Raw genomic sequence first — 12573 nt, forward strand, 5'->3', positions numbered from 1 at the left:
AGAAGCTACAGGCCTGCCAAAATACTGCGCTCAGAACCGCCACGGGCTGTCTTCTTATGTCCCCAGAACACCATCTATGTACATAATGAGGCGAGAATTTCAAGGAGAGAAATGAGATGCTAACCAAACAGTTCCTGTTGAATACCCAGAAACCTGGGCATCCCAACAGATATCTGATTGATGAGCCAGCACCGCCTAGGGACTTAAGGAGTCATCTCCGTAAGCATTTTGAGGAAATACGGCACCTGAGAACTCAGCCGTATGAAGCAAAAAAACTTGGTGGACTCCACAAACAGGCGTCGGACCTTTATGCCGGGAATTGCCCGGTGAATCCAGTACTCGGGGAACATTACCCAAAACTTGCGAAAGAGGAACGCATACTCCCCAGGGAAACGCGAGTCTCTCTGGCTCAACTTCTTTCTGGATACTGTAACAGGTTAAACTCGTACATATCCAGAATCAACCCCGACATACAAAATGTATGCCCCGCTTGCAATGTGTCCCCACATGACACCAACCATCTCTTTAATTGTAATGTGGAACCAACGCCTCTAAGACCCCTTTCATTATGGTCCACCCCTGTCGAAACAGCAAGTTTCCTTGGACTCCCGTTAGAGGATATTGATGACAATTTGTGATGTTGTTGTTGTTATAGCAGTGACAATTTGTGATCGGTCGCAGCTATTAGGTGGGGCGAAACATTGCTACAACAACAACAACAACAATCAGTTTAGTATTTTAGCCGCCTTTTACGACAGGCATACCTACCTCGTGCATATTCTGACTCCCTAACCCGTTGGGGGAGCACATCCATCTCGCCATAATTAGTGGCGCCATCTATCAGTTATTTTCTCTTTTTGCAACCGTGAAAAATGAGTCAGTGGCGCCATCTCGCCATGAATTATTCAAGCAACGTATTCACTGTGGATTAGGCGTTCTTCTTCTTCTCAACGATGGATTGACAAATGTCAAGTACACATCCTTTTGACAGCTTAAACACTCAATTTTAGTGACAGAAGTAAAATTCGCGTTCTACATAAAATCAAAAATTTCGTGGCAATTTTTTTGTATAATTCACGAAAAAAGTGTATAAAACGTTGAGCGTTCCTTATCGCTTAGCTCTTAATAATTTTCGTTTGATTTTTGTTCGTATTTTCTGTATGAGGCGGCTGCGAACTTCCACCAAGGTGCAGACGGCTGGCGCAGCGACGACGACAACGGAGCCCACGACAAAAGTTGGAAGCGGTGTTGGTGGTATAGGAACCAGTAGTGGCGATATATGCGTTGCATCAAAAGGAATAGAGCCGCATGCGGATACCAAAAATAGCCATAAAAATTCAAATTCCAGCGTTAGTAGTGGTGGTGGTGGTGATAGTGCCTTGACAACAACTCACAGAGGCAAAAGTACAAGTGCTCCGGAAGGGAACGACGACGTCGTCGCTGCCGCCACTGTTGGACGCCAGCGATACAGCATGGATGCGAAACTGAGTGCAGATGTATTTAAGAACTTTGAAAAGACAGGAAAGAGTGAATTGTATGTGCCCGGAAATAATATGAAAGGAGTGAAACTTGCTTTACTACAAATATTGCTTAAACGAAAATCAATTTTCATTTTAGTTTGAAGTTCTTAAAACAACAAATCAAGGAAAATAATAATCCGATATTTGGCAAAAATGATGATTTCAAGTTTGGGATATCCAGGGCAATTTACGATCTACTATGGCAGGGATTGCGTTGCACATTGAAAAAGGATACAGTGTTGAATACATTAGCTGATGTTGTGGTAAGTAGATATGATGCATGTATGAATGTAGGCTTGTATGTAGTATATAGAAAACCCAAATACTGTAAAGACTGAAAGAAGTAGTGTTGTGCATTCATACATGCAAAAATATGAAGTAACTTCGACAGCACGTGTAAATATGTCAGTCATTAAATTGATGTTTTTGTGTTGTCGATTTTGTTTTGCTCAGCCGCCTCGCTGGGTTCACGAGACAGGTTATATTTTTCTTCTACATAAAGAAATCACTGGTATACATTCACTTGATTCGCCCCTCGAAATATGCTAGACTTCTTCCTTTTAGTAGCAACATTGTGGACTGTAAAGGATTTAAGACCCTGCTGCGATTCCTCTGTTGTTATAAGTCTGATAAACTTATCTAGGAGTAGATCATCTATCTCACACAATCTCAAAATTCTTCCCTCAATAGAAGATTAACTCGAAACCAGTCCAGTGAATGTAAATGCTCTTTTTCTCTATGATGGTTCTGGTAACAATGTGGTTGTCCGGATAGGGGAAATCCTTAGGCAGGTATGAATCCGGTACAGTCCAACAGATTTGTGGATTTTTATCGCCTCTCGATAACTCGAATTTTTTGAAAAAAAAAAAGCTTCAACAAGCAAGATTTCAATTCCATGTCAACTTGGACCCTTTAAATCTATCGAGTTGTGTAAACGTTCTACGCCTGACAGATGAGTTAAATGTAGGGCCGCAGGTATAGCGTCAAAACGTCAAATCGAGGCAACACTACAATAGTTTTATGTACATCTGGCCTAAGTTGGTATACTATGATATTTAAATCAATTACAACGTATGGCTCTGTAGCGTGGTAATCAAGAACAAATAGAGGTTAGCACCCAATGCGACATGGCCATGTAAAATGAAACCAGCGTCTGTCCTGGATGCATAGAGAAGCTGAACTAGATATGAAAACTTATGGCTGTATTGCTCTATGCATGTTGGACATTCAGGCCTTGAAACCAAATGAAATACTAATTTTCCAGGTTTTGTGAAGGAGACTGTCATAATAGATCAAAAGTCGCAGTGTAGTCCTCAACATATTTATCAAGCGCCAACACCCTGGCATTTTTCGAAAGTATTTGGTTACTTTAATGGAGTGTTGGATGTTCTGACGATCTGCAGTTGTCCAGCTCCTTGTCTTTTGTTTTGCCTTGAACGGCGTATTATTCCAACCCGAAAAACATAGTGCCGTTTAATAGTCACTGGAGACCCTGATTTGGCCCCATGCGGGTTAGGGGGCAGAATATACCCGCGGTAGGTATGCCTATCGTAAGAGGCGACTAAAATACTAGATTCAAGGGGTTGTGTAGCGCAACCCTCTCAGGTTGCCAGCGCAATATATAGCTTCTCCAAACACAATTGTTAACCTCACATATCTGTGACCTGTTTCATTACCAGCCGAGGCTCTGGTGACCCGAACTCCTCATGGATCTAGGGGGTGGGAAGGCGTTATGGCCAAGAAGGTCGCATGTGGTCATAACAAATCGTTCCCGAGATGGTCGGGCTTGAGACAGGAACGTACCGGATCTGCATCCGGAAAAAGGACCATCAGCACCGATAACACTCCCCACCCCCCACCCCCCAGCGGGTAAGGGGGTAAGAATATACCCGCGGTAGGTATGCATGTCGTAAGAGGCGACTAAAATACCAGATTCAAGGGGTGTGTAGCGCAACCCTTCAGGTTGCCAGCGCAATATATAGCTTATCCAAACACAATTGTTAACCTCACATATCTGTGGCCTGTTTCATTACCAGCCGAGGCTCTGGTGACCCGAACTCCTCATGGATCTAGGGGGTGGGAAGGCGTTATGGCCAAGAAGGTCGCATGTGGTCATAACAAATCGTTCCCGAGATGGTCGGGCTTGAGACAGGAACGTACCGGATCTGCATCCGGAAAAAGGACCATCAGCACCGATAACACTCCCCAACCCCCAGCGGGTAAGGGGGTAAGAATATACCCGCGGTAGTTATGCCTGTCGTAAGAGGCGACTAAAATACCAGATTCAAGGGGTGTGTAGCGCAACCCTTCAGGTTGCCAGCGCAATATATAGCTTCTCCAAACCTAATTGTCAACCTCACCTATCCGCGGCGAATCCTGTTTCACTAACAGACGAGGCTCTGGCGACCCCAAGCTCCTCATGGAACTTGGGGGTGGGGAGGGAGGGGATGGCCTGAAGGTTTAATGTGGCCACATAAATCGTTCCCGAGATGGTCGGGCTAGCACCTTAATGGTGCTGTGGTACCGGAGCGTACCGGATCTGTATCCGGAAAAGGACCATCACATCGATAACACTCCCCAAAGCCTTCGGGAAGCAACCTTATCGCTACAACAACAACATAACACTCCCCAAGGCCTTCGGGAAGTGTCCTTATCGCTACAACAACAAGAACAACAACTCTGATTTGTTATCAGCAGCAGTTATCATCCATTTTACAGTTCACCCCTGTAATTATGTCCATACAGAGGCTGTACTCATTCACTTCTTAGCAAATTCACTTAACTGAATCAAAATCATAAACATTTACAAATACCTTTTTTTTTTAAATATAATTTGCACTTTTAGACACTGCACGGGGATTTTCCTTCGGTGATATTGGACATTGTGAATATATTGGATGCTGAGACATCGCTTATGAATGATGGCATACAAGAGGAGCGTCTTATGTTTAGTCAAATAGTTAAAGATCTTGATAAAGTAATCTCAGATAAGCTGATAAAGGAGCGTTTAGAGATAGATACATTACAGGATGTAGGAATAGTAAAAAATAAGGTGTTCTACACGAAATTTATTAAAATTAAAACCAAACTTTAGTAAGTAAATCAAATCATATTTCGAAGTTATGTTAATCACTACTTTTTATTTATTTAAAATTATACAATTTTAGTTACAAACAGCGCCGCTTTAATCTCTTTCGTGAGGAGAGTGAAGGTTACGCCAAACTTATTACTGAGCTAAATCAAGATTTTGAGGAAGGCGTTAATGCAAATAGCATTATGGATATAATAAAATCATTGATTGGTGAGAGGCAATTATTGAATGTTAACCAAAAAAACTACTCCTTTAATATTAATTCTCGTTTCTGTAACTTTTTTATAGGCTGTTTCAATTTGGATCCAAATCGTGTACTTGATATAATAATTGAATCATTTGAGACACGCCCAGAGCGACGGCATATTTTTATACCTTTGCTACGTGCGTATATGCCGAATGGTTCAATTATATGTGAAGTACTCGGTTATAAATTTCGTTATTTTGCTGACACCAGAACGCCACGTTCGCTCTTTCATGTTTGCGCGCTGCTATTGAAATATGGTGTTATTGAGTTGCATGATATTTATCAATGGGTATGCAGAAAATGTACTAGGATGTCAAATAATAATTAAAAGTAAAAGCATTTTTAGCAGCGTAATGATTTTGATAAGACACCTAGACTCCCGACAAAAACTTTTATAAATTTCACAGTTTTAAGTCAATTTATAGCTGAATATACATATATGTGACCCAGCCTATGAAAAGGTGGCTTATGACTCAAAAAAGAAATTGCGAGAAACAGCTGTTAAAGATAAACAATGCATTTCTTCAGTTTCTTAGTAGTAGTAATTTTTTTTTGAGTCATAAGACACCTTTTCACAGGCCGGCTCACATATATAGTTTGTGTAGAACCAATTCTAGGTGATATAAATTGTATAACATTTTAATCCATAAGTGCTCTCTAGAAAGAGACTTCAGACTTGACCATCTTATAAGTCAGCTTAAAAGATTGGTAGCCATCTGCTTAAAGTATTCTGAAAACTTGTTTGCCAGTAAAACTTCTAACTCGTTCTCCATTAAAAATGCTTGTACGAAGAACCTTTTTGAACTCTTTGCAATTCTGAAAACTTGTTTTGCAGTAAAACTTCTAACTCGTTCTCCATTAAAAATGCTTGTACAAAGAACCTTTTTGAACTCTTTGCAATATACAACAACTTCATAATACTTTTTTTCTTACAAATTTTTTATCGTTTCAAAGCTCACACCCATCGACAAAACCATAATCAACGAATGGGAGACGGATTTAGCAGAAGCAAAAGAATATGTACGAAAATTGAATATTATTGTAACAAATAAAGATAAAGAAAATGTTGAACCTGACGTAGAAAAATTCTATGATGTGGTAATTAAAACGTAACATAATAATTGAATAATGCCCACTCACTGTTTGTATGTTTTACAACGCACAGGAAAAATATTATGCCAATCAAAAATTTGGCTTATGTGAAGGCCTACTTCGGATTGGTGATTGGGAAAATGCTTTAAAAATTATAAAAAAATTACCTGAACAATCAGTTATAGTACATGAGCCAATAGCTAGAGCACTCGCCGAATTGATACACATTTCCATTGATTATTTATATACAGAAAAATGTTTTAAAGGTCATTCACCACGTCGAACGCGTTTAAACGATGACAAGAAATTATTGCAGAAATTACAAGCACGTGAATTTTCACAATTACGCAATTATACAATACCAATGGCGATAGCGTTGGGCCCGTCGTTACATTATGACACTGTGCTTATGTATAAATTAATACGTATATTACGCACAATAATGACTGATATGGGTGTGGATAGTTTGAATGCACCAACGCCTAATACTGAAGCCGAAACGCTGTATTTTGAAGTGATGACTGTAATGGATGCAGCTATACTACCGGCACTATCTTATTTAGATTGTAATTGTCCAATGGCTGAAGAGATTTGGACTGTGTTGAAATACTTTCCATATCACTTTCGGTAAGATATTTTAGTTCATAATAAAAGTTGCTTATGAATTGTAGTTTAACATTTGTAAAATTTTTTTTTATTAATTTTGTATTACAGCTATAGTTTATATGCACGATGGAAGAACGATACATATCAAGTGCATCCCTTGCTCATACGTCGTCGTGGCTTAGCGCACAAAAATATAAAAGGTTTAATGAAACGTGTTAGCAAGGAGAACGTAAAACCTGTGGGACGACTTATTGGCAAATTGAGTCATTGTGCGCCTGGTTTTCTTTTCGACTATGTAGGTTTTACAGAAATATATTCCAGTATCAAGTGTTAACAAATATAATTTATTACATTTTTGCTTACAGATTTTATTACAAATTCAAATCTATGACAATTTAATTAATCCTGTAGTGGATTCATTAAAATATCTTACCTCACTTTCATTTGATTGCTTGGGTTATTGCTTGATAGAAGCGCTAGCAATGGCAGATAGAGATCGCTTCAAGCACGATGGTACTTCAATTTCGTTATGGCTACAAAGTTTAGCATCCTTTTGTGGTGCTATATTTAAAAAGTATAATATTGAGCTGAGTGGGCTGTTGCAATATGTAGCCAATCAATTGAAGTCACAAAAGAGGTTGGATGCTACAAAAAAACTAACTTTAACTTGTTATTAATTATTGTTTTTAAAATAGCTTGGACTTGCTTATCTTAAAAGAAATTGTGCAAAAAATGGCTGGCGTTGAATCGGCTGAAGAAATGACTAATGAGCATTTAAACGCAATGTGTGGTGGGGAATTGCTGCGTGGGGAGGTGAATTTTTATTTTCATTTAAGTATAAAAAAAAATAACATTCGGTAAACAACTTTCTTTATTTCCTCCAAATTTTAGGCCGGTTATTTTAGTCAAGTACGCAATACAAAAAAATCTTCACAGCGTTTGAAAGATGCTTTAGCCAATAATGATTTAGCTGTTGCTATTTGCTTATTAATGGCTCAACAAAAACACTGTGTCATTTATCGTGAGACAGCACAAAGTCATCTTAAACTTGTTGGCAAACTTTATGATCAATGTCAGGATACTTTAGTACAATTTGGCACATTTCTTGGTTCTACCTATTCCGTAGATGAATATGTTGAGCGTTTGCCATCAATCATTGCCATGTTGCAGGAATATCACATAAATTCGGATGTCGCATTCTTTTTGGCACGTCCAATGTTTACGCATCAAATTAATGTGAGTAGTTTTTTATAATTTTAACACTCCGGTAGGAATTTTTACTAATAATTTTTATTTCTCCCTCCTATAGCAAAAATACGATCAACTACGCAAAGCCGATCCCAATGCAAAAAAACTTACCACCAATCAAAAACTACAAAAATATTTAGAAGCCACTAATTTGATAATGAGTCCTATTGTTGAATCTGTGCGTCCTTTGCATGGTGCCAAAGTTTGGGAGGATATTAGTCCACAATTTTTGGTTACTTTTTGGTCACTTAGTATGTATGATTTGCAAGTACCCGCCGAGAGTTATCAAAAAGAAATTTCCAAATTGAAGCAACTATCGTTGCAAGCAGCAGAATCAAAGGACTCGGTAGTAGACATATGTTGTGGGAGACACTGTGCAACATTATTCCCGGATGCACTGAAATGTACTCAGAATTAAACATAGAAAAAAATAAACTGATCTGAAGTATCCAACCACTTTGGTTTACTTATAGGGGGTTCGTTTGGGGTTGGAATCAAACTAGCTCCAGACAATATCTGTGAAAATATAGCACAGTGTTACCACCATAATATCATATGTGGTTTTTTCCTCATAATTTTTTTTATTTCCATTTCTAGAACGCCTCTAAAAATAAGAAAGAACAGGAACGTTATATCGCTTTAATGGATAAGCTGCAGGATGAGCGTAAGAAACAGCAAGAGCATGTTGATAAGATTTTACAACGATTACAACAACAAAAGGACAATTGGTTCCTTTCACGTTCCGCTAAATCTGCGAAAAATGAGACCATAACGCAATTTTTGCAATTGTGCCTATTTCCAAGGTGAACATTTTTCACAACTGTTTTCATACTTTGAAGTTTTTTTTAATATTTTTCTTCTATTGTACTAATCAGGTGCACTTTTACTGCGCTCGATGCGCTATATTGTGCAAAATTCGTACATACCATACATAATTTAAAGGCTGCCAATTTCTCTACCTTACTTTGTTATGATCGGGTGAGTTAACTTGATTTTCAAAGCAAAAATTTCAATTTTTCATTTCCTTTTAATTCTCTATCTTATTAGATATTCTGTGACATTACCTACTCTGTCACTTCGTGCACCGAAAATGAAGCTACGCGTTATGGTCGCTTCCTCTGTGCCATGTTGGAAACGGTTATGCGTTGGCATGCAGATCAAGCTGTATTTAATAAGGAATGCGCCAATTATCCTGGCTTTGTTACGAAATTCCGTGTTAGCAATCAATTTTCTGAGGCAAATGATCATGTTGGTTATGAAAATTATCGTCATGTATGTCATAAATGGCATTATAAAATCACCAAAGCTATTGTTTTCTGTTTGGACTCTAAAGATTATATGCAAATTCGTAATGCTTTAATCATTCTTATGCGTATACTACCACATTATCCTGTGTTAGCAAAATTATCGCAAATCATAGAGCGTAAGGTGGAAAAAGTACGCGAGGAGGAAAAAAGTAAACGCCCCGACTTGTTTGTTATAGCTTCCAGTTATATTGGTCAGTTAAAAACGAAAGCGGCACAAATGATAAAAGAGAGTGATTTCCATCAAGTTACAGAACGTCAGATGCGCGTTGAATCAGCAAATACAGCGGCAGCTAGCGCAGCAGCAAGTGCAACAGCTCCAACGACAACAGTGGCCAACACAGGTAGTTCATCAAATGCAAGTGCAGCAGTATCAACAGCAAGCAATTCAAACGCTAATACAAATATCATTAATTTGGTAGATATTAGTACCCTTAAACCTACGCCAGTCGCACAGCAAGTAATTGCAGTACAACAACACGAATCAGTACCTGTAGTTGCAAAGCAAGTGAGCAACGGTGATGCTAAAAACGGTAAGTTTTTATAAAGCCATAACCAAAAAATTTCAAGTGAAGTCAATCAAATTTTAGAAAATGAGATTTTTATCTTCTGCTATCGCAGATTAACCTAGGCTGCCATAAATTCAGAAGTGGAATCTTTTATGCTAGTTGTTGTTGTAGCAGTGCTTCGCCCCACCCAATAGTTGCGACCGATCACAAATTGTCATCAAAATCTTTTAACGGGAGTCCAAGGAAACTTGCTGTTTCAGCAGCTTTACTTCTATTCTGTTTGATAAATGCAGTAAACTCGTGCCACACAATAAATAATTTATTTTAGAATAGAATATGTTGATATTGTGATCGAGTTGACGATATCAAGAAGTAGAAATACAAACACTTATTGGAAAAAGAATTTATTTTATGCTCTCACTATCAATGTTCGTTGAATGGATCATTTTTATATAAAGAAGGTAATATTTTTTTTATAAAATTGAACAATACCATAGCAAGATTATTTAGAAGTGAGCTTTCCTTGCTTTGACTGATGCAAATGAGTTGATAAGCTTCAAAGTCAAATTCTCTGGCCAGTTGTGCTTCCAAACATAGGGTAGCTAGGCTTGACATCCTGATTTGGGTTGAGCAGGACCGATGAAAGTTTTTTATTCTTGCCAAAACACTGAACGGCCGCTCACCACTCGCAACAGATATTGGAATCGTGCAAAATATACGCAGAGCGATGCAAATGTTTGGGAAAAGTCTATTCAATTTCTTCGCATTAAAGGCATTAAGTAAATCGAATGGAGGTAGTCGATGTTCAAATCGTATATATTCTTGAGGTGTATAACTTCATTCGATAAGTTTTGAGATACATCAGCAGAATATTTGACTGCAAAATTTTCTGCTGCAGTCTAACACTCTTGAACGTTTGTATCAGAAAACTGCCACAGGAATGAAAATGTTGCGTTTAGTTCATTTATATCTGCAAATCTTCTACTTATTCCACTTATGATTGAGTCGATTATGACAAAAAAAGTGTTTCTCGAAATCAATTTCTCCAACAGTGCAGTCTTCATTGAAGATTTCATGTGACGAGTCAGCACTTTTTTTCCTGGCTGGTGGTAAAATGGATGAAGTATCGATCAAATTGTCCGACGGTTTTGCATTCATTATAAATTTTACTCCACTGATCGCGTAGAAGCTGCAAGTCGGCAAGTAAACTTCGAAGATTGTCGACTTCAACGTCAATGGTAGCGTTCATCTCTTGAAGAACCAGATCTCTTTCATTAATAGCCTGAAGAATTTTGAACCAAATAGAAGCCATCAAGACACACTCATGTATTTTATAATGCCATTGACGTCCCGAAGAGTTTCTTCGGTCAGATTCAGTTTCTTGATTTCTTCGAGAGACTTTCTCAGTGGAGCGGTCTTTACGCTTTTGGGAACCGGACTTATGCGACTACATCTTTTCAACTAAAATTTAATGAGATTACAGTCAATCTGGGAGGTTAGTACGGTCGATATGAGTATTTAGCCGGAAACCATTCAAACAGACAAAATATCACTCACTTGTAATCAGAAAAACACTACGCAAACACAAGAAATGACCACATACTTCAACTGTCACAACAACACTGAGTGGTACTTGGTCATTTTGCGTGTCAGCTGTTCACTAGCCCATCGTTTGGCAATGTTGCCAGCTGCGAAAACTAGTTCATGGGCTAAGAGCGTGAAAAATTGAGAGTTATTGAGAGAGTCGAATATCTAGTCATCTTTGATTTTGATCATCTCAATTTTCAACAAATTAGATACTTCAAAGCTATTTGCAATAACTTATTTGATATATTGCTCAAAGACCATAATTCAAAAGAATCATTGGTAGAAATATATCGAAAGCAGTTTGCAATTTGCATGCTGCCAAATTTAAGTGAACATTGACAGAATTAAAGCGAAAATATGCATGTCTGCATATACATACATATGTATATGATCGTTTAGTAAATTAACAAGGAAACTTCTTTCTGAGCTTATAACATATGTATGTTAAGATGTAAATACGTATGTGCGTGTTAATGCATTGCAGAATTATTATGCAACAGAATATTACTGAAATATACATATGTTCAATTCGTACATATGCATGCATATACAAAGTTACTTACTACAGTTGTAAAAGTACATATTAAATTTTTCCCAAATTTTGAGATTTGGACTCAAATCCGGGCCCCCTAGAAACTCCGGGCCCGGTGGGAATCCAACCCTTTCCACCCCCCTCTCGGCGGGCCTGCATGTGGGGACACATTGCAAGCGGGGCATACATTTTGTATGTCGGAGTTGATTCTGGATAGGTAAGAGTTTAACCTGTTACAGTATCCAGAACGAAGTTGAACTAGAGTGCTCGCGTTTCCCTGGGGAGTAAGCGTTCCTCTTCCGCAAGTTTTGGGTAGTGTTCTTTGAGTACTTACTTTGAGTTCTCAGGTGCCTTATTTCCTCATAATGCTTACGGAAATGATTTCTTAAGCCCCTAGGCGGTGTTGGCTCATCAATCAGATGTCTGTTGGGATGCCCAGGTTTCTGGGTATTCAACAGGAACTGTTTGGTTAGTATCTCATTCCTCTCCCTGATGGGGAGTATTCTCGCCTCATTATGTATATGGTGTTCTGGGGACATAAGAAGACAGCCCGTCGGCTGGCCAATTGCTTTGTATGTGGTAATGAGCGTTTCTTTGTCTTTTCCCCAAGTACTGCCAGCAAAGGATTTGAGGATTTTATTACGGCTCTGGATTTTTGGTACAATTGTGGCTGCATGCTCACCAAAATGTAGATCCTGATCAAACGTCACACCCAAGAGTTTGGGGTGTAGGACAGTCGGTAGCGTAGTGCCATCGACGTGGATGTTCATAATGGTCGACATTTGGGACGTCCATGTTGTAAATAAGGTCGCGTAGGATTTAGTCGGTGATAATGCC

At 38.6% G+C, this 12573-nt stretch overlaps 1 protein-coding gene across 2 annotated transcripts in view; it reads left to right on the top strand.

The window, feature by feature from the left end:
* The first annotated feature begins 977 nt into the window (after positions 1-977).
* Positions 978-12573, top strand: part of tho2 (THO complex subunit 2-like protein) — a 36358-nt gene continuing 24762 nt past the window's right edge. For both annotated transcript variants that reach the window (XR_010949812.1, XM_067767339.1), the window contains exons 1-15: positions 978-1534; positions 1618-1783; positions 4366-4613; positions 4688-4821; positions 4900-5147; positions 5813-5956; positions 6024-6577; positions 6665-6851; positions 6922-7193; positions 7252-7369; positions 7448-7792; positions 7866-8150; positions 8402-8607; positions 8680-8782; positions 8852-9641. Coding sequence is in view for 1 of the 2 variants with exons in the window: in XM_067767339.1 (XP_067623440.1) it covers positions 1161-1534; positions 1618-1783; positions 4366-4613; positions 4688-4821; positions 4900-5147; positions 5813-5956; positions 6024-6577; positions 6665-6851; positions 6922-7193; positions 7252-7369; positions 7448-7792; positions 7866-8150; positions 8402-8607; positions 8680-8782; positions 8852-9641 (4174 nt within the window). In the remaining variant the exon portion in view is untranslated. The remainder of the gene's footprint in view (positions 1535-1617; positions 1784-4365; positions 4614-4687; positions 4822-4899; positions 5148-5812; positions 5957-6023; positions 6578-6664; positions 6852-6921; positions 7194-7251; positions 7370-7447; positions 7793-7865; positions 8151-8401; positions 8608-8679; positions 8783-8851; positions 9642-12573) is intronic.

The sequence above is a fragment of the Eurosta solidaginis genome, chromosome 2, assembly GCF_040869045.1.
Source record: "Eurosta solidaginis isolate ZX-2024a chromosome 2, ASM4086904v1, whole genome shotgun sequence".
NCBI lineage: Eukaryota > Metazoa > Arthropoda > Insecta > Diptera > Tephritidae > Eurosta > Eurosta solidaginis.